Here is a 23689-nt window from a genome sequence, read left to right as displayed (position 1 = left end):
AGTGAAGAATACATCTTCAGGTAAATATAAACTGTATGCAGTAAACAATAAGTCAGTTATGTGAACCTGTCAATCACGCAAATGATTCGAATAACAAATGCAGCAAAGTTCAATTTGGATTTGGTAGGGAAGCCAAGGGGAAAGATTGATAAGAGTTTAATTGGAAGGAACATACAATGCATATGTGCTTATAAAATGCAACATAAAAAATCTCCTATGATCACATTTTCCTTAAATAGGAAGACTGAAAGTAACGTTTCCATGGACCTATGCCACATAAAACTTGATTTAGTATGTCTTAACAGAGAAGCTTTCATTCTCAGGCTCTTTGTAAGCTCAGCCATTGTGCAACATGCTTTAACACAGCTAAGTGACTCCCTTTCAGGCCTTCCTTTCTAATTCATATTCAGTTACCTAAGCTTGACCATAACCAAGAGAAGGATTCCACAGGTGACTGTCATGCACATGGCAGCATAGATTACTTCTCCTAGAAAAAAAAAAGATTAAGAGAAAATAGTCACTGGATTTTTAGAGGAAATAAATAATATAAATATTATAGAGGATTGATTTTTAACTGACCATTGAAGGGGGAATGAAATCCAGTTAAAGTGATTTTGTTTGCATGTTTTCTTGTATACAATGCCATGCCTTTGACATTAGACAGGGTTGGATAATCTGAAAGAATATTATAAAAATGAGATTAGTTACATATCATACATTATTTTAATTTTATGGATTACAATTTGCTTTATCTTTTAAAGCAGCAATTTATTTCTATTACATTATTTTAATCTGATAGATTTGAATAAAACTAGGAACAATTTTCTTAAATTTTAATGCCTGTTTTTCCCCTTTTAATCAGATAATTTCCCTGTATAAACTTTTATGTTTTGCAAACCAAGATTAGTACAATGATTATATTTTATAACATAAATCATTGTATCTTATATACAGACAAGAAAAATAAAAGATGGTAACTTTAGGCCATCTTTGGGATATTGAAAAATATCCTTTCTTTACAAAAGTGATTATTTTAATGTACCTCTGCACTCAGATACTGGAATACCTAGTTTTGCTTTTTTCCCTTGTTCTGTCTCTTTTTCTCTCCATTAGCTAGAACTTCAGTTTCTCCTGTTACCTATTTTTGCCTCCCTTCAGAGCTATTCCTGGCCATTCTGAGGCGCTAGTCTTCTTGGCCATGTTTCTGAGAAATACATTCCCACCAGTTTCCAACAGCTCACAACTTTAGAAATTATGCTTTAGAGTGACCAGGTCATAAAAAGAAATCTTTCCCTGTGAGGACAGTCTTTTCTCTGGCTTTTCTACTTTAACAACAGAAAGATGCAATTGTTAAAATTAACCGATAGATCTCTTTTAGGTGATTTTTATCAATAACTTTAAAGTGAAATCACTCCGAGTTTTGACTTAATTGGACACAAATATGAATGTCAAACATACCAATAGTTTAGTAACCAATTTATGTAATGAAGGTTAAAGTTGGTTTTGAGGCAGTAAGAAAAATGAGATAAAGCTTCCATTTTAGAGAGGTTGCTGTCTTCTGTTATAGATGCTTCATGCATTTTTGAGACCTGACACTAACCAAAAGTAGACAGTTGTTTACAAAAATGAATGTATCAAACAGTGGGATATGAAAACTAGTGACAACAGACTCTGAGCAGGAAGGGAGATAAGAAAATCTACAGTCATGCATTGCTTAATGATGGGGATATGCACTGAAAAATGCATGCTTAGTTGATTTTGTGCTTGTATGAACATCACAGAGTGTTACTTACACCAACCTGGGTGGTATAGCCTACCACACGCCTAGGCTATATAATATAGCCTTTGCTTTTAGGCTACAAACACGCACAGTGTGTGCTATTGTACTAAATACTTCAGGCAACTTTAATGCAATGGTAAATATTTGCATATTTAAACATATAAACATAGAAAAGATACTATAAAAAATACGGTATTATAATCTTATGGGACCACTGATGTATAGTCTGTCTGTCTGTCTGTCATTGACCAGAATGTCCTTACGAGGTACATGACTTTATTGCCAAATGTTCCATTCAGTTCTCTCTCCACCCAGGGCTGCTGCTGTTCAGAAGACAGCTTATTGGGGGCCAAGATTTGAGCACTATGTTAACAATAATCGGTAGACAGATACATTGGAGTTTCAGACCAGTAGTAAACCTCCCAGAGTGGGTTAGAAAGCAGCAGCCCAATACAAGACTAGAAAAGTGAGGATTTTGTCATTAGAAAACTCATTCTCAGAGGGTCTAAACTCAAATACAGTTAAGACATTTTAAAAAATAGTTTTAGTCTCCAACTTGCATATTGGATTACCATCTATTTAAGAAACCTCCAACGTGGCTGATGCCTGTAATACCAGCACTTTGGAAGGCTAACGTGGGAAGATCACTTGAGCCCAGGAGTTTGAAGCCAGCCTGGCCAACATAGCAAGATCCCACCTCTAAAAAGTTTAAAGAATAGCTGGGCATGGTGGTGCACACTTGTAGTCCTAACTTCTCTGGAGGCTGAGGTGTGAGGATCACTTGAGCCCAGGCGTTCCAAATTGAAGTAGCTGTGATCAAGCCACTACACTCCAGCCTGGGTGAAAATGCAAGACTCTGACTCTAGAAAAAAAAAAAAAAGCCTCCCCCTTGTTAGAATGCAAAATAAACCACTTAAGGATGTAAAAGTAATAGAGGTAGAACTTGTGAATTATTTTTTACTTTTGTGATTGTAAAATTACTTTTGTATTCACTATAAAGTTGAAAAGGGAAAAATGAGAAATTTTAAATAATACTTTTTTTATAAGGGGTCCTTGAAAAAAAATTAATTTTAATCACATTGATCATACAGACCTTTAGCAAAATAAATGATCACAATAAAATTGTGTATTTAAATCAATTCAGAATATGAAGAATCAATAGTTTTACTTCTTTTTACGTTCTATGACCTTTTTTAAAAAAAGTTGTAGCTGTATTCATGGCCTAAATATATACAATATACATTAGATGATTAATTATTTAAATGATGCTATGGTTTTTCCTTATGAAATTCTATCCCTAAGTACATTTAGTCTAGTTGGGTGTTACAGTTCATCTTTGCAAAAGAAAAAAGTATTATTTTGAAACAAAAAAGGCTTTTTTTAGATATGTAACTGCCTTAATTGTTAAACACTCACCTAGCAGAGTTTAGAAAGAATCATCTCATTTACTAAATTTCTCTCACATAGAACTCATTAACAAAGTTATAATAGATCAATGACAGAAATGTTAGCTAATTATCCCAGTGAAAATTTAAATGCGTCTAGCAATCACTCCACAATCTTAAATATTGCACCCTAGGAGGATACCGAATATCAGTTAGAGAGATTAATGTTACTGAGGGTTTCTTGGCTACTGAAGCCCACTGGAGTTCCTTCCCTGCCTTTTATAAACAGTGAGGTTTACAGCGTTTTATAACCATGAAATTAAAGTCAGCAAAGTTGATAACTAACCTCAGTCCCACACCATCTGCTCTATTTATAGATAAACACTGTCAGTGACTTGTTTATCTTAACTTGTACCCTGGAGAAATTAAACATGATTATGAACTATATTGTAAAATCCTTGTACATTTGATGAGAAATCAAGATTAATTTCAATCTTGCATTAGGAACAAATTTAGGTAGTATTCTCCCCAAATGAGCTATGGAGAGGTGAGCATTACTATTTCTTTTTTTTTTTTTTCCAAAATCCTTGTGCAACAGTAGCTGAGAGTTCATGGGGACTGAAACTCTGCTTGTATAATTCATATGAAACAGTAAATGCATTGTAAAAGTTATGGTTGATCAGAGACAAAGCAATGATTTAGAAATAAATGTCAGAATACTTGAGATATGATATGAAACAGAGATTTAACATATCACAAACTGCAAATTTATAAACCTTCATTTCATTTTAATTAAAACATAATTTAGAAGAGTCAGCTTGGGGGAAAAAATGCCTGTATCTAGAATGAGTTTCATGGGAAAAAAAAAAGTTCACAAAATTGAACAGTAATTTGTACCTTGAATGATATTACACAAGCACTAGGCGAGTTTGTAATAAATAAGACAAATGAAAGATAATGAAAATAGTTTGTACTATAATTTATAAATTTCAAGACTTTATATTTCATATGTGGAGGTTTCAATGTATGGAATGCTTTCAATGAAAAAATATATAAGTGACAGTACCACTGATTGTCCAGAAAGGTTTTGATGTCTTCATTTGACATACATTGAATAATTCACTTATGGCTACCCTTTGGAAAATGTGTAAAATTTTACCTAGCTGGCTTTTATATATATATATATATATATATATAAATATATATATATAATTATATATATAATATATATTTATATATATATATTTATATATATATATATATTTTTTTCCATAGGCTGATTGAAAACAACAGGGGAGAGTTAGGAAAAAATAAAGGAAAGAGAACACTCTTTTGGAGAGTGTTCTTAGTCATTTCGAATGATGAGATAATCCAGAAAGTTTTATACATTACTGAGTTTTGAAATGGGGAACCTCCATCAGAAAGAATGCACAATTGTAATGAGAGTAGAAGGGAAAACAAGGATAAAATATGGGATTTCTTCGCCTGTAGTCCCGGCTACTCCGGAGGCAGAGGCAGGAGAATGGCATGAACCCCAGGGGGCGGAGCCTGCAGTGAGCCGAGATCAAGCCACTGCACTCCAGCCTGGGCAACAGAGAGACTCCGTCTCAAAAAAAAAAAAAAAAAGTATATATATGGGGTTTCTTTTTGATTCTTTTTCTCATTTTTCTTTCTTTCCTCCTTCTCCTCCTTCTCTCATTCCCATCTTTCTTCAAAAATTATTTAGTGAGCATTTACTATTAATAGACAGTGGAGATTTTTTAAAAAGTGATCCACGTGTACTTTTTCATTATTGTTGAATGTGGTGTGAAAATACACCGGATTTGATGTCTTTGCAGTCATTACCCAAAGACCACTTAAAAGCTGACGGCTCAGGAACCATTTTGTTACCTCTAGTTCTCCCTCCTTTCTCATTAGTACATTTTCAAGCCATCTTGAAAAGATACCACACTACTGCATTAAACTGTCAATATGACAGCTACCTTCCACCTTTTGTGACTATCCTTCAATAGCCAAACGTCTTGAAATAGTTGTCTTGATAATTGTCTCTGATCCTCAACCCGTTTCACTTTACAACATTTCCAAACAGGTTTTTGCTTCACTATTCTACTGAAATTATTATTTGAAGATCAGCTAAGGCCTACTTGGTCATTTCAAATATTCTTCTTCATTGGCTTCTTCTGCTGTCTTCAACTTCTAAAGGCTGGAGTTCAGTCCTGGCCCTTCCCTTTAACAAGATTCAGTCCTGCCCCTCCCCTTTAGTAAGAAGAAACCTAATAATCTTACTGAGTGATCTCAATTTTCCAATGATTTTAAGTGAACTACAGATTCATTTCAAGCTACCTTCTTGATATTTTTGCTTGCATATCTTATAACCATCTCAAATTTAACAAGTTCTAAACTAAAGTAGGTTTCCTCTTACTATACTAACTTCTCTCACTGTGTTTCTCATCTCAGTAAATGATATGGCCCATCCATATCATTCAGGTAATCTGGAAATTATCATAGATTTTTTTCCCTTCTTTCAATCGTATATCCCATTAGCCAGTTTGTCTTGTTGATTTTACATAAATAGGTATCTTTATTCTTCCTCACTGCAAACTCCACTGAACTAGCTAAAGTGATCATCATATTCTAGCATAGGTGCTTCAATAAATACCCCCAATAATCTCAACTTTTTTCCTGTTTTCACTTCTGCCTGACTCCAATGAAAGCAATCAGGGTTATCTATTAAACATCCAAATGAAATCATTTGTTTCCCCTACTTCAAATCTTTAAATAGCCTCTCACTGAACTTAAATGAAAACCTAAAGCCTCTACCATGTCTAGAAAGTCCCACATGATCTAAACCCTAGCAATCTCTTTGGTATATTAAATCTCATCTTTGCCCATTTCGTTCCAGCCACCAAGAGGCTTATTTCCTCCCTCCTTGCCTCTTTTCCTTCCTTCCTCTTTCTCTTACTTCCTTTTAGTTTACCAAACACATTAAACATTTTCTTTACTGCTGGAGCACTTAACCCTTGCTATTGTCTCTTCCTAGAACAGACTCCTTCTCTTTCTTCAGGTGTTTGCCTAAAGACCACCTTCTGGGAAAGATTTTCCCAGGCCATTTTACTCAAGTAGAACCCTCTGTCATTCTCTATTTTCAAGGGGACACAGTAAATTCAACATTTTTTTTAGAAGAGGCAGAGTTTTTAGAATTATGTTCCATAAAACACTGGTTCTGCAGAATACTTTTATGGGTTAGGCAAACAAAAGATCCCATAAGTGAATGACTTTAGAAAATTTGGGGTTAGATGTAATATATGCATTTTAGTTGCAAGTAATTTTCTGTTTTTTTAACATAATATAGTGGCATACATTACCTAAATTTACTTTCTCCAGGGGATATATTTTAGAATCCAAGAAAACAAATTGGAAAACATGGATATATGTGATTAAATGGCAAGGATTTATAAAATTTGTGCAGGCATAAGATGTTCATTGAGGATCTTTATTTTTGCTTAGTCAATGGAAGGCAAGAGAACACCACACTGAAAATATTGTGTGTTGATAAATGTAAGTACTAATTTATAATCCTTACCTCTACTAGACACACATATATACAAACGCTAGGTACCACAATTTCTCTTCATCTGTTTTTCTGGGAGCCAAGCAAATTTTTCTTTTCTTTTTTCTTTTTCAGTTATTTATTTTATGTTATGTTATTCTATTTTTCTTTTTAATTTTTAAGTTCAAGGGTACATGTGTAGGTTTGTTACATAGGTGAACTTGTGTCATGGAGGTTTGTTGTACAGATTATTTTATCGCTCAGGTATTAAACCTAGTACCCATTAGTTATTTTTTTAATCCTCTCCCTCCTCCCACCCTCCACCCTCCAGCAGGCCCCCATGTGTGTTGTTCCCCTCTATTTGTCCATGTGTTCAAGCAAACTTTTCACCCTGAGGTTTGAAAGATGCCTGACCTTTCAAGTGCTACTCCTATTGTTGCTTAGAGAGGGCGATGTGATGCAACATCAATCCCACTTTTGCTGCCAGTTAATCTGGCATTCTTCAATTTCCCAACATGTCCCCGTGAGATATGGAGAATTTAGAATCTGCTGTCTATTCAGGAGACTCATTACAGCAGAACCAGAAATGAATTCATGGATCATTTATTCCTAGTTACCTGTAAATGTCCACAGAACAATGTGATGAAAAGCACCATATCTGGACCCAAGTAAAGGTTACCTACGTAAGTAATTACTTCCAACTTCAAAGCTAGCATAATGACAATCAATATGGAGAGATATTCATAAAATGATACATGACCTTGCTCTCGTAAAGTTCTTGATCTAGTTTCCAGTAAAGGGAAAAATGTAAATAAAGCAAGGTTGAATCAATAAGGGACAACGAGGTAAATGGTACACTTTGAGGACTAGTTGGAAATAAGAATAATTTGCACTCTGGGTGTCCTTGGAAATCAGATGAAGGAGTTTATATGAAGGAAGGATGAAAGTAGGAAGAAGGGAGAGCAATGAATGTCTCCTGCACACAAAAGTGATCAAGGCAGAGTTTAAGAATTAGTCTAGTCATGGTATATAGGTTGGTTTCATAAGTGAAATCTAACTAGAAAGCAACAGCAAAAATTTAGGCTTAAGAAGATAAAAACTAAAAATAGGCAACAGAAGCTGGAGTCGAGAAGAGAGAAGTGTAGGATATATTTAAAACAAAGAGATCTTCATTAGAAAGCAGAATGATGCAGAGCATAGAAGCACAAGTGTTAGCATCAGATATGGATTAAAAAACCAGCTGTACTTCACTCCCAGTCAGTCATTTCAGGCAAGTTATTGAGATTTTTTCCTTAATGTTTTTATCCTTTTTTATTGAGATAAGGTCTTGCTTTGTTGCCCAGGTTACACAATCATACTTCACTGCAACTTTGAACTCCTGGGCTCAAGCAATCCTCCTGTCTCAGCCTCCTGAGTAGCTAGGACTACAGGGGCACGTCACCATGCCCTACTAATTTTTATTTTTTCTAGAGACAAGGCCTTGCTATTATTGCCCAGGCTGGCCTCAAACTCCTGGCCTCAAGCAATCCTCTTACCTTGGCCCCCCAAAGCTCTAGGATTACATGGATGAGCCACCATGTGTAGCCCTTTGTCTTTAAAGTGATATGATGCCTGAGGAATCGCCACACTGATTTCCACAAGGGTTGAAATAGTTTACAGTCCCACCAACAGTGTAAAAGTGTTCCTATTTCTCCACATCCTCTCCAGCACCTGTTGTTTCCTGACTTTTTAATGATTGCCATTCTAACTGGTGTGAGATGGTATCTCATTGTGGTTTTGATTTGCATTTCTCTGATGGCCAGTGATGATGAGCATTTTTTCATGTGTCTTTTGGCTGCATAAATGTCTTCTTTTGAGAAGTGTCTGTTCATGTCCTTTGCCCACTTTTTGATGGGGTTGTTTGTTTTTTTCTTGTAAATTTGTTGGAGTTCATTGTAGATTCTGGATATTAGCCCTTTGTCAGATGAGTAGGTTGCGAAAATTTTCTCCCATTTTGTAGGTTGCCTGTTCACTCTGATGGTAGTTTCCTTTGCTGTGCAGAAGCTCTTTAGTTTAATTAGATCCCATTTGTCAATTTTGGCTTTTGTTGCCATTGCTTTTGGTGTTTTAGCTAGAAATTCCATTCGACCCAGCCATCCCATTACTGGGTATATACCCAAAGGACTATAAATCATGCTGCTATAAAGACACATGCACACGTATGTTTATTGCCGCATTATTCACAATAGCAAAGACTTGGAACCAACCCAAATGTCAAACAATGATAGACTGGATTAAGAAAATGTGGCACATATACACCATGGAATACTATGCAGCCATCAAAAATGATGAGTTCATGTCCTTTGTAGGGACATGGATGAAATTGGAAATCATCATTCTCAGTAAACTATCGCAAGAACAAAAACCAAACACCCCATATTCTCACTCATAGGTGGCAATTGAACAATGAGAACACATGGACACAGGAAGGGGAACATCACACTTCGGGGACTATTGTGGGGTGGGGGGAGGGGGGAGGGATAGCATTGGGAGATATACCTAATGCTAGATGACGAGTTGGTGGGTGCAGCGCACCAGCATGGCACATGTATACATATGTAAGTTACCTGCACATTGCGCACATGTACCATAAAACCTAAAGTATAATAATAATAATAATAAAGAAAAAAAAAATAAATAAATAAATAAATAAAAATATATACAAAAAAAAAAGAATTTTCTTTGGGAATGCTGAAAGTTTTAAGCATGGAAAGTGGTGATAACTACACTGTGAATGTATTTCATGTCATTGAATTGCATACTTACCAATGGTTAAAATAAATATTATGTTTTGTTTTGTTAAAAAAAAAATAAAAAAAATAAAGTGATATGATGCCTACCACAAAACTTATGGTTCAAAATTAAATAAAACAATATGTGAAGAGAGTTTGAAATAGTGTTTGGCACAAGTTAAGTGCTCAAAAAATTGTATCATTATTAAGCATTAGACAATGTAGAGTTTTATTTAATATGAAGAAATGAAGAGGATTAAATCAAAGATTATTCCTAGATCCTTAAGGTGACATGATGTTTTAGAAAATATTTGGAATGGAAGATGAAAAAATAATAGAAGAGAGAACTAAGTCTGTCTCCCCTCTCTTCAACCTGGCTATGCAAGTCCAAGAACAGTGGCTGTGGAATTAGAAAAACTTGACTACAATCTTAAATGTGTCGTCCACTAGATGCACTACTCTTGGACAGTTTACTTAACCTCTGAGCCTCATGTTTCCCCTATATAAAAAGGGTATTGTGATAGATTGTATTTTTTTATAAAGATTCACTTTTGCTGTAAAAATGTATGCATGCACCATCCAATGCCCTGTGAGTTAGAGCACTACTTTTGTGTGCGTGTGTGTGTGTATGTGCGTGAGATGGGGTCTCGCTCTGTCACCGAGGCTGGAGTGCAATGGCGTGATCTTGGCTCACTGCAACCTCCGTCTCCCGGGTTCAAGTGATTCTCCTGCCTCAGCCTCCTGAGTAGCTGGGATTACAGGCACTCGCCACCACGCCTGGCTAATTTTTGTAATTTTAGTAGAGACGGGATTTAACCATGTTGGTCAGGCTGGTCTCAGACTGCTGACCTCGTGATCCATCCTCCTTGGCCTCCCAAAGTGCTGGGATTACAGGTGTGAGCCACCATGCCTGGCCTAGAGCACTACTTTCTATGGGAGGTGTATATTTACTACTTCACTGATATTGGGCTCACCTTGACTTGCATTTGTCAAAAATGTAAGAAAGAAAGGACATATGTTATATTCATGCAGATATGTAAGAGTGATCTTGTTGCTTGTTTTTATCTTTTCCATAAAAATGGCATGTTCCCAATGGCAACTGTGCCTTCAGCCTGAGTCTAGAAATGGGAAGCAGAACCCAGCTGCCTACGTGTAGCATGACCTAGAAATCAATCTTTGTTTTTGTATGCCACTGAAATTTGGCAATTGCATGTTAGTGTATAACATAGCAAAAGCTAATTCGGGGGGTAATAATATACCACAAATGAAAATTTTTGACAGATTGCAGGTGCTTAATAAATACTAGATTTTTCTTTTCTCTCCTCTTACATACCTGTCAATAGACTTGCAGGTGAAAAGAGAAGAAAAAGTGAAAAGGGGTTAAAGAAAGGTGAGAAAGGGGGAAACTGGAGAAAGGTCATGACAGCATTGAAGAACATCCCCACCTTGGAAATAGGAAGGCTTTCCCTTCTCTTTTGGGAAACATTAGGCAGTGAGATATGCATTAATTGCAGCCACTCCTTATTTATTATGCACCAGTGTTATTTTAAAGTCCAACATATTCTCAAAAGTAAGTATGGGATGCAACATCATTATCTCTACTGAGATTTAAATTATTCCACATCAATCAGGGCCACATTCCTTTTATTCATAAACATCTTACAGTACTGCATTACCATATGAGGTATTAGCACCTTTTGTAAATGTGGATTTTCCAGCTGATTTGTCACTTTACTTATACACACAAATACATAATGAGAATTAGAAATAAAAATACTAGTAAACATAGATAATAGAGTTGAGTGAGGAGTAGTGTAGCATCGTAGAAAGGGGTCAGCCTTTGACTTTCAATCATGGATTGAAGACCTTGCTCTAAAATTTGTACTTTTGTTTTTCCTTCTTTTTTCTGACTCATTTGTGCTCCACTTTTCTATCCTAGAAAATTTTAGGATAATAATACTTACTGTTTTTTTTGTGAGGATTAAATGAGGCAAGGCATGTAAGGTAACTTGCAGAGAGTAAACATACAACAGGAGCTATTTTTTTTAAATTAAGAAATCATGTTTTGCTAGTGGTAACACATTAGTATTACCTATGGAGCAATGAGAGATTTCTGGGTTCTATTGCTGCAGGTTTTGATTTAATAGGGCAAGGGAAAAGTGGAGATGAGTACTAGGCATTCATAATTTCAAGTATTTTTCTATACCCTTTCAATATATGGTCAGACACATAGAGGGAACAACACATGCTGGCTGGGGCCTTTTGGAGAGTGGAGGGTGAAAGGAGAGAAAGGATCAGGAAAAATAACTAATGGGTACTAGGCTTAATACCTGGGTGATGAAATAATCTGTATAACAAACCCCCATGACTTAAGTTTACCTGTGTAACAAATCTGCACATGTACTCCTGAACTTAACATAAAATTTTTAAACTAATAAAACAAAAACATGTAAAACATGTATCTATACAGTCAGGATGTAGACCATTGGTAGAAAGGGGAAAACTCATGATTTTGGAAATGAAAAAGAGAAATCAGATCATAAACAACATTATAGTGGGCTAGTGGAAATGAAATACTTAATTAGTGAGGGGAGCTGGGGGAAGAACAGGAAGAGGGAGAGGTTGGGGAGTTATGTTTCTTAGGAAAACTCCTTTAAAAATAAGCTGGTAGAGAAGAACCAGACATAATGACGGTAACTGCTAAGCCAGTTTTACCAACTGAAGAAAAACATATTTGGATCAGTAAGAGATGTTACCACCTCAAAAGTTCCCTTTCAGCTACCTGGCAGTATTAAAATAACAAAAGCAATTAAAAGGAATAATATTTCTATTTTAGGGTAGGGGTGCTGGAATGGCAGTTTGGGCCAAAGAACAGTGAGAGAAATTGACTGAGTCAAAGCAGTTGTGTAGAAGTGTTGGAAGTAGCTATTAGGGTTGTAGACATATGCTTAGTGTACATTTTCAATGTAATAGTTACCATATGTTCTTTCAACAAAATACCATTGTAAGTTTTAGACTGTCTATTATACTAGAAAGAGCTAGTGAACAGAGATTCAGGGATTGAATCATGTCTGGCCTGGAAACTTAAAACATCAAGAGTAGCATCTTCCTACACAGACCCCAGTGACGCACAGCAGTGTATCACTAAGATGAGTCGCCCTCTGAGAAAACTCTGCAAACAGAGTTATGTGGCTTTTCTTGTTTCAGATTGCCTTCACTCCCAACTAAAGCAGACATGCACTCAGGAGCTAGTGGACTCTGGCCTCCTTTGCAACTGAGTTTTTTTGAAAGACACTAGCATGTGTCTACAGTTAATGTCTGGCCACCTGACTCAGGTGCTAATGCAGAAGTAGAACATCAGTCCCAGAGTTATGGCAAACTTGAAGTGCATTGATGCTTGGGAAAGCTTAGTCTCTAGCTTCAGTGGCAACCAAGGGAAACCATTCCACCCTAAGGCAGCAGCTGGAAGAAAGGACAGAGACAATGGGGAGCAGTGTCTGTTACAGAGGCTCAAAACACCGCCAAGGGCTCACATGTGTCATGCAGTGGCTTTCATCCATTCTACATTCTTTTATCTAGTTTGAGAACTAATTTGTTTACTAATGATTTGTACAACATACCCTAAATAAATGCTTTCCAAAGAGTAATGGTTGCACAGAATAAAAATTATGTTGTGCTCATTTTATAGCTTAATAGCTGTAAATGTGACATTAAAACATTCTTGCAACTTTTAGCCTGAGAGATATTTATTGATGTTTGCAATGTTGTAAAGGATTTTCTTGGACCCATGAAAAGAACTCTAGCAGATGGGTTGAGAAAATCTGATACTAATGGAAGACGAACTGTTGCCATCATCAATGGATTCTTTACAAATGTCTACTCATTACTCACCTATCTCATCCAAGGAGCTTTATTTGTCTAAGTATCAAACATTCTTTTTTTCTAAAGAGTCCCTCTTTAAGATGATATCCCAGCATGTAGGTGCCAGGGCAGTAACTATTAAGTGCCCACATACGGTGTTTTATGGCAATACATCTGATGCTATTATATTGTTGTCACAAGAATACTTGGCTCTTTAAGCCAAGAATACACATGCTCATAATAAGTGATTTTTATGACTTCGCATACACAATCACGATGCAAAGAAAGTATAAAGGAAAGGCTGCTTGCTTTATGCAGCTTTGGCACTAACCCTATCCCCAATTATAGGCAACAAGAGGATTGTATGACGCCAATGAAAATATAAGGGTGGAAAATGGAAAAGATAATACTATGATTTCATGTACTGAAGGCTGTTATTGTTCAAATTGCAACAGTACTGTTTTGTTGTTTTATTTCCCTCCATGATCTTAAATGCTCCTTTCTTCTCTAGTAATGCCAAAATGTGAATTGTCTCACTCATCAATGGCAACTCTTTAATCTTTATGTTTTGGCTTTGAGCAAACAACAAAGGTAGTCAAATGATGATTCATACAACATTTTATGTTCAGTGGAAGGTTTTTTCCCCTCCCTTAACAACACCTATGCCTTTAGAGTAGAGTTAGGAGAAAACGAAGATAGAAGACGGCCGTTCTCATGTTGTTTCTGTTGAGGGTTTGTACACTTCAGTATTTCCAGATTATAGCCCTGTGAAGCATTTACTGCAAAATAGGAAGCCTCAGCCAAATATGCAGTGTTTCAGATCTGCAGACAAAATTTAAACCAGCTGGATTTTATTGTGAACTTTTGAGTGCAAGTAAACCTAGTGGTGAAACTAAAGCCAGCATTTGTCTCCATTGGAATGGGCTGCATCTTTAGGAACTACTCCTCCATGTCACTTCTCTTGAGGGAATTTTGAATTTTGAAAGGTCCTAAGATAAAATCTTCCAGATAATTCCTTAGAGTATCTGGTTGAAATCTTAGCCAACAAAGGTGGAAGTTGCAGCCAGATATGATGCCTCTCTTAGTCAAATCTTGAGAGAGATGAGGGGAAGCTGGGTCTCTCTCAGTAATCTAATTTTAAGTTGCCCAAATTAAAACAGATAAAGATTCCCTATACACATATACTTACAAAAACAGAGCCAACAGACACGCAGTCACTTAAACTCACACACATTTACAAAAGTGCCTGGTCAAAGTGGCAAATAATGGCCAACATACTGGATTTGTAGATGACAAAAGTTCCACATCATATTTTTCAATGTCCCTTAGGTGAAAATTATTGTGTTCCTTGCTAAAAAATATGTGGTTTTATAGATTCAAACACGTAAGTACTAGAAGCAAAGAAACGTGCCTTACTATGATTGTTTATTGAATCTGTACACATTATTAGCTATTTAGAATTTTTAAAAAACAAAGCAATAAAAGGTAAGTAATCTGGAACTAGAGAAAACTCTTTTATCCCAAATCTCAATTTAGCTCTCTGAAAGAATAAGTACTTTTTTCAAGGGCGAAGAAAGAAATAATACAGGCTTTCTTAAAATTTTAGTATAATATTAGGAAAGGAAAGTTATTGGTGGGCTAGTTGTCTTTTTAATATTAAATAAATAGTCACTCCAGAGGGGCCACATACACAGTCAGTCTGGAGTTTGCTCAAATGGCCCTGAACTTAGCCTCAGTTACCTAATCCAAGACTATCAGAGCACATCTAATATCAGAGATCATCTATTTCTTTGAAATCTTTACTAGAATTTAATATGTGAGAAACCTGAGCTCTAGGGAGAAGATAACTAATTTCCTCTACACCACCTGGTGGAGGTAGGGATAGAACCTGCTTCCTAGGCTCTTCTTTATATTGCAACAAATTGCATCTCATCAAACAAACTTTTTAAATAGTCTCTTATTATATTCCTGTGTTTCCTGTGAAATGTAACATTTATAATCAATTGACAATTACAAGGTTTATATCATTAGATGAGAGCAGTATATTATGGTGAATAAAATCACAGCTCCTGGTGCCAAAAACAGCTATGTTTAAATTCTGGCTCTATTGTCTTTTTTTGTGACTTGGACAAGTTACTAATTTCTAGGCGCCTCCGTTTTCTTTTGGGTAAAAGAAAGAGCACCTGCTTCACATATTGCTTGTAAAAATTAAATTAATTAAGCCACTTAAAATGAATAGAACAATGTCTGACACATAGCAGTCAATTAGGTCTCAGCATCTAGAGCAAACAAAAGACAAGTCAGCTAGCATTAGTAGTCAGAATGTAGCTTCAACAGGGCAAGCAATATCTTTAGATGTTTATTAAATCTTCATTTTAAAAATACATCTTTTATAGCTTCAGTTTTCTCCATGTCATCATTTTACAATGTTGAGATAAAGTGGCAAGCAGATCCATGAGAATATTCTTTACAGTTGGTCAAATGGGATAATTATTTTCAAGAGTTTGTCCAGATTCTTATACTATTAATATTAATGTAATGTTTTCTTGATACGCTTCTGGTCATTAGTCATTCACTATTTCTGTAGTTTCTTTGAGGAAGGTAGTAGTGTGCTCAAAGGGAAACACCTCATTGTCTTAGTGCTTTCCATCAGAAATGACGGCAAATGTAAAGCCAATTGCACAGGTGGATCTCATCTATAGGCTACACCTCTATTCTAAAGACTGATGCTTTCCAGGATAGTCCCAAGTATACCATCAGCAAGGTTGGAGCATTCCACATAGGCTAACCCCATAGCTGAGTCTGACTTTTTATTTTTTTTTGCTGCTTTTTGGAGAATTTTAGGAAAATCTAGAATGAACTTAAGGGAGTGAGATTTTCCTATTTGCAAAGTTCTGATGCAAATTCCAACTGCCATGACCAAAGAACCTCTAAAGTTGCAAAAGTTACTGTGGAAAATATGACTTACTCAAATGTATTCAGGTTTGACTTAGATGTTAAACAACTAACCTTATCCAGCTGATCTCTCCCTGACACACATCTGTTGGTTGCTCTTTACTTCCAAGTCTAATTTTACCCAGTGCGAAGCAAAAATTCTTCACTACTTTCTAAACACAGTGTGCTTGATGCTGAAAATCAAGTGATGACACTCAGTGTTCAGATGTTTTCTGACTCTTGACTTTTATCTGTCCCATCAGTTGTTATCAATGTAAACAGTAAAATTGTGGGGCCAATAGGAATTCTTCCAGTTATCCAAGTCTACTTTTTCATGTTTATAACATGATAATCTTGATACTAATGCCTCTGGAATATAGTAATAGTTTATTTTTAATTAATAGAAAAAAATAATGCTTCTCTTTCTGTTGAGTCTGGGGATATTTCATTGTGTGGGGATAAATGGAAGTTCTTGAGTTTTTTTTTATATACTTTAAGTTCTGGGATACACATGCAGAACATGCAGGTTTGTTACATAGATATACACGTGCCATGGTGGTTTGCTGCACCCATCAACCCATCATCTACATTAGGTATTTCTCTTAATGCTATCCCTCCTCTAGCTCCCAACCCTCCAACAGGCCCCAGTGTGTGATGTTCCCCTCCCTGTGTCCATGTGTTCTCATTGTTCAACTCTCACTTATGAGTGAGATCTTTTGTTCCATTCATTTGGTAAGCAAATTCGAAAACATTGGGATGGTATCTCAAAGGAACTAGTGTTGAAGTTCTCCCTATAGAGTTAACAGTAGTGTATGCTATGTTTACGATTTAAGTAAGTGAACATTGCCAGATTCCACCTGATTTTCCGAAAAGAATCAATGAGTACTCTAAGCCAGTGTTTCATGGAGTGTGGTACCTGGACAAGCAATTTCAGCATCACCTGGGAACTTGTCCTAAATGTAAATGCCCCAGTTTTCAAGCCCATTGGATTAGAAACTGCATCATGTCAATCAGGTTAGTCTATTTCCCAGTAGAGGCAGGAAGGTATGTACAATCATGTGTAGCGTAATGATCAGGACCAGAATACATTCTGAGAAATGCATCATTAGGAGATTTTGTTGTGCAAATATCAGAGAATGTACGCAAACCTAGGTGGTATAGCCGACTACAGATCTAGGCTATATGGTCTAGCCTGTTGCTCCTAGGCTACAAACCTGTACAGCATGTTACTGAATACTGAATACTGTAGTCAACTTGTAACACAATGGTATTTGTGTACCTAAACATAGAGAAAGTAAAACACAGTATAACAAGGTATAACACAGTAAAAATACGATGTTATAATTTTATGGGACCACCATCATTATGCAGTCTGACTTTGACAGAAACATCATTATGCAGCGCATAATTGTATATGAGATTGGATAGTAAATTCATTTCTTCTTAAAATGTCCTCAAGAAATTGTTGAGGTAATTGCTATTTAAAATGCGATCCTTAGAGGTAATTGCTATTTAAAATGTGATCCTTAGACCAACAGCATCTGCCTTACCTAGTTGCTTGTAGAAATGTATATCTCAGGCCCTACCCCAGACCTAATGAATCAGAATCTGGATTTTAACTGGAAACCGTGTGATTCTTATGAACAATGAAGTTTGCAACTAATAGCCCCAGTTGATTATCTACCCTAAAATTATTCAAAGATAACACCATACATAATAAGTCACTTATTCTAAGAAAATATACTTTAGATCTTCCAGAAATTTTCTACCCATATTACCTGTTTAACATCATAATTATTCAAAAAGTATTGATTTGCCTGATTTTTCAAACCCCTCAAAATCTATGATAAAAAATAGTATTTACTGAGTTTTACTATGTTCCAGATATTTCTTTACTGATATAATCTTTGTACCAACATTCTCAGTTAGAAATGTTTATTGTGATTTTCATTTCACAGACTGGAAATTGAAGGAAAGTGAGAGAAGTAACTAGTTAATGGTTATTTATCTTGTAAATGATGGAAAAATTATTTGAACCCAGACATATTGGTGTTATATTGCCTCTCTATGGGCTGTGCTCTGTAATAAGGTCTATTTACATTTCCAAGCACAGAATTTGACTTCTAGAGTCATTGTTGCTGATTATTGTTTTTAATAAAAATTGTAAGAGTCAGGCTGAGGAAGGAGAGTGGACGAAGGGGCACTATTTATATTTTAAATTTGAAAGCTAATAATGGTTAAATACACTGATTTTTCCCTGCGGACCCAACCCAAAGAAATATCTAGAATTCTAAGTGTATATATTAAATAGCATAAAACCTAAAAGTTGTAGAGTTTATTATAAATCTACATTTTTACATTGGATGGTATTTAAAGTAATTTTAAAGAAACAGTTTATTTGTTATTATTCTCTTTATTGCTAACCTAAAACACATATGCCTGTTCTTTACAGAATTAAAAACAATGCAAATAATAAAAAACAAGATGCTTAAGGAATAATCACTTATTTCTAAGAGGAAAAACGAACATTTATAAGTGAATGTCTATGAATCTGATGGACTACAAATTCACCATGGAGCCATTTTAATCCAGAAAATACCAAATACTGGACTGTTTAGAGGCTATGATATAAATATGAATACAGAGTAGAGAAATTCTGTTGAATGTTCCTTGGAAAACCAAGAAGCTTTTTTAGCACCTGGACTGAATTTGAAGGAAACTAGACTTGAATTAGAGTTTTGTGTAGAAACCAAGAAAAAGTCAGTGGTTTTGGCTAGATGAAGTGATTTATTTAAAGCCAAAACTTAACATAAAGCTCCTGAAATACTAATTTATATGAATTGGCTATACTAGAAGGTGATGTATGCGCATTTATGTATATATGTATGTATGTATGTGTGCATAAGACAGGGAAAGAAAGAGAGAGAGAGGAGTTTTTGCAGGGGAAATGTCTTTCACAATTCACTTAGCTCAGTGTTTTATTTATAGTTTGTAATCTTCTTTCTTCAGACAGTCAGTGATCAGATAATAGTAAAAATAATAACATGTAATTACAAAAGTGAGTTTGAGCCTTTATTAATTCATTTTACACAGTCTTTGCATTATTTTGGTAAAATTAAGTTTAAAATTTTATGTACTTAAGGAAAAAAATGTAAGACTATGTATCATGCACCTCCATATATAAATGGGTGTATTTAAAGTACTTTCTATAAAAATGCTCACTAATGGAATGTTATTTTTAAATCCAGACCTTCACTGGGAGTAGACAGATGAAATGTTGTAAGGCAGGATGAAATGCAGCCAAATAAATCATCTATCCATTGAATGCAGACAAGTAAGATGAATAAACCAATCTTACTAGCATCTTGACATCTAACATGAGGGATCGATAGACAGATGGGTGAGAAGTATGGCTATAAAAAGAAATGAAATGGTAGAAACAGGTACAGAAAGGCTCTTTTCTAAAGCTTCTTGAAAAAGACTATGTACGTTTTGAGGAGTTTTTATGTTAATATTTCACAAAAGCCAGCTGGTTCTGGAAATCAGTTGGGAACAATCTTCTGTCATTCACAGATAGGGCTAACCATATCAGTCATTAAAAGAATTGCACACATTTAAGAGCAAAAATGGGTTAGGATCAATTGCTTATTTACAATGATGACACCACTCAAGGATCAACTGTAAAATTATTTCCTACTACTCAAACTTTTTGAGAGCAGATCTATAAAAAGGAAAAGTGTTGGAAAATATAAGGAGCTTGAAATGTTTTTATTAAAGTGAGCAGTAGCAGCCTGGTCTTGTTAATTCCTGATTCTTTTGCTCAAATATTTGAATTAAAAATTCCAGCTTGAGTGGAAACATAAAGAATTGAGGCTCTAAATAGAGAAGCAGTATTAGGATACTTCCAATAAATCAAGGAAAAACTATTGAATTCAAGAACAGTGCTGCCATAGAACTATGGTTGACTTTCATTCATTTACTCATTCATTCATTCCCTACTTATTGAGTGGCTAATGTGTACCAACAATTGTTTTGGGTACTGGAGTGAAGCAGGCCACCTTGGGAGCTGCATGGTATTAGTCTTATTGGTCTTTCCTTTCTGAGCACAGACTTTTCTTATTGCCTGAGAGGTGTAAGTGAAAAGAGGATCTGGGACCCATGGCTGGTGACTGGGTTTTCCCAAATGTGGATTAGAGAAGTGGTTCCCAAACTTGCTTGAAAATCAAAACCACCTGCATAACTTTTTAAATACATGTTGCTGAGCTCTACCCTAGGCCTACTGAATTAGAATTACTGGGGTTAGGGCTAAATACCTATATTTTCAACAAACTCTCTCTATATTTATGAGGATTAGCCAGATTTGAGAACCAAAAATTTAATGTCCAGTAATACTCCTCAATAGTTTGGGCTTGTCTTTGTGACCATGTTTCTTCATTAATGGTGGAAAGATTGTTACTAATAGAATTGGGAAACCACCTGGCTTTAGTAAAACCTTAATATAGAAACCCCTAGCACACTGTTGGTGGAAATAAATTAGGACAGCCATTATGGAAAACAGTATGAAGTTTCCTCTAAAAATTAAAAATAGAACTACCAAATGACCTAGCAATCCCATTATTGGGCATACATCCAAAGGAAGTGAAATTAGTGTGCTGAAGATATATCTGCATTCCATGTTTATTGCAACACTGTTCACAACAGCCAAGATATGGAATCAACCTAAGAAAATGTGATATACATACACAATGGAATGCTATTCAACCATGGGAAAAAAAAGGAATTTTTTATTTGCAACAACATGGATGAAACTGGATAACACTGTGCTGAATGAAAAATGCCAGGCACAGAGAGACAAATACCACATGATCTCACTTATATGCGGGATCTAAAAATGTTGATCTCATAGATACAGAGAATAGAGGGATGATTATTAAAGGCAAGGGTTGTTGGGGAGATATTGGTCAAAGGATGCATAACTACAGTTAGGAAGAAAAAATTCAGGAGATGTATTGTACAACATGGTGACTATAGTTAATGATGATATATTACATTCTTGAAAAATGCTGAGAGAGTGAATGCAAAGTGTTCTCACCACAAAAATGATAACTATGTGAGGTTATGTATGTGTAAATTAGCTAGATTTAACCATTCCACAGTGTGTGTGTGTGTGTGTGTGTGTGTGTGTGTGTATTTCAAAACATCACCTTGTATATGGTAAATACATATAATTTTTATATCAATTTTAAAAATAAATAAATTTGGGGAAAAAGCAAAACATAAAAAATAAATTCCTAAAAATGTGTAGCAGTATTCACTATAGTCCTTGTAAGGCATCAAATAAAAGAAGCCTAATAGTTCAATTCTTAATCCGAATCAAAATAATGGTTTTAAAGGCAGAGCGTTAAAGAAGGAAACAACAGACACTGGGGTCTCCTTGACGGGGGAGGGAAGAGGAAGGAAAGGAGCAGAAAAGATAACTGTTGGGTACTGGGCTTAATACCTAGGTGATGAAATAATATGTACAACAAATCCCCATGACACATGTTTACCTACGTAACAAAACTTCACATGTACCCCCAAACCTAAAATAAAAGTTAAAAATATAAAAATAAAGGCACAGTGTGTAACATATACACAATATTTGCTATTTAATAGTCACTTTATACACTTAATCTCATTCAAGCTCTTAGGTTGGTATGTGGAGTCTCTGGCAAGAACTTAATAGGAGAGTTACAACACAGACACTTTGGGCTCTGAAGCAAAGCCATTCCATCTGCAGTAGAATACTCCTTGCCATTTGAAATTTAGCACCTATTGGATATTATCAGATCTGTTAAGTAAATGATTCCCAGAAAGACGAACCCAGTACATCAGTGTTTACTATTCATGCACAGATGACTACAAACACTCACAGAGGTGGTTCTAGAAGACAGTGGTAAAAGGAAATCCTTCCCAGAGGCAGAACATGAGCAGTACTCTTGACTGTTCACTTTGTATGGAAAGACAAGTGGCTAGAAGTAAGACTCATGGTCAGTGGTAAATTGCTTGGTCAAAGGGATTTAAAAAAACAGCAGACTTGGAAGACTGTAGAAAAGGGAATGAGGGAAAAAGACTTGTGGAAGGACCCATGGTAGTGGCAAGACGTGGGCAAATTTTTATATCTCAGATTTTTGCCAGCAGAGAGTATCTACCACAGAGAAGACCCTCCATGACCATACTTGTGCAGTGAGCTTGAAGAATGTAGCTATGGTGGCAAGGATGGCAGCTATGCATGGGCCTGACAGAATGGATTTCCTCTCCATAAGGCTGATCAGTTAGTGTTCTGCCAATGCTGAATGGCAAACCTTCCAGCAACAACAGATACCTACACCAGGATCTTATTTTAGCAGGTTGATGGCAGATTCATAATACCATAACCCTTCTACTTGAAAGAGGTAGTGATGCTTTCCAACTAGAATTTATACTTACTTTGGATATGAATTTTCCTTCCTTCCCCACCATCAAAATGCTTGATAGAATGCCTAATCTTTTTTTATGCAGGTACAACCTAAGAGTGCTTCATCTTGGACATTGTAGCATGCTCTTCAGTTTTCTTTTCCCAGTGCTTTTCTGCCACTGAAGCACGAAATGTGGGGACCCACTCAGCACTCATGCATATACTGTATGCAAGTTTGAGGGAATAAAGGTTAGTGGGGTCACCCCAAATCAGTGAGGGACAGGATCCAAAGGTCAAATGATTTCCCCTTTCTTCTCCTATGAATAAAGTTCAGCGATGTATTTCACAAAGCATCTTAGAAGGTCCCAAAAGAAGCAAACTTCAGTTACCTGAATTAGAAAACAACTCAGTATTGCATCTATTTACTGACTATTGACACCCCATCTCCTTTACACGTGCTCCCAGATAAACTACTGCACACAAGTCATTGCTTTATGCTTTGTTCTCTCTTATGTACTAGCCATATTCAAAAATAATTTCAGACCTTTCAGTATCTATCTATAATAGAGTAGTACAAATGATAATTAAATAGGACTAGTTTTAGGGAGACAGATTATATGCTTTGTTGGAAATACTGTGGCAAAGACTGGCAAGTCATTCACCAAACTCACTTTTCTTCCTCCAAGGTATAGAGCTAAACTACATTTCCCAGCCTCCCCACAGATAAGTAGAAACAGAAGTACATGTGCAATGCACTTATGACTGGCCCCTAAAAATCTCCAGTGTAATGTCTTTTTCTGAATCTGCAGGATGAATGAAGAAACATCTGTGAACTTAGAAAAGGGTGCGGCCATACAGTAGAAACATTTGGAATCACTAAATAGCTGTATAACACCTAAATTCCTCTAACTCACTCAACTCATCCCACCTCTTCCCTCTGTAATTATATTTCATGTGAGTCAGAAATTAACT

At 35.8% G+C, this 23689-nt stretch overlaps 1 protein-coding gene across 1 annotated transcript in view; it reads right to left on the bottom strand.

Moving 5' to 3' along the window:
• GFRAL (GDNF family receptor alpha like) overlaps window positions 1–23689 on the bottom strand; it is a 74241-nt gene that overhangs the window by 2402 nt on the left and 48150 nt on the right. The window contains exons 7-8 of the mRNA XM_054492478.1: window positions 580–675; window positions 415–487 (exon numbers count right to left, since the gene is read on the bottom strand). Of these exons, the coding sequence (XP_054348453.1) occupies window positions 415–487; window positions 580–675 (169 nt within the window). The remainder of the gene's footprint in view (window positions 1–414; window positions 488–579; window positions 676–23689) is intronic.

The sequence above is a fragment of the Pongo pygmaeus genome, chromosome 5 (genome assembly GCF_028885625.2).
Source record: "Pongo pygmaeus isolate AG05252 chromosome 5, NHGRI_mPonPyg2-v2.0_pri, whole genome shotgun sequence".
NCBI lineage: Eukaryota > Metazoa > Chordata > Mammalia > Primates > Hominidae > Pongo > Pongo pygmaeus.
This window is presented reverse-complemented; position numbering and strand designations above follow the sequence as displayed.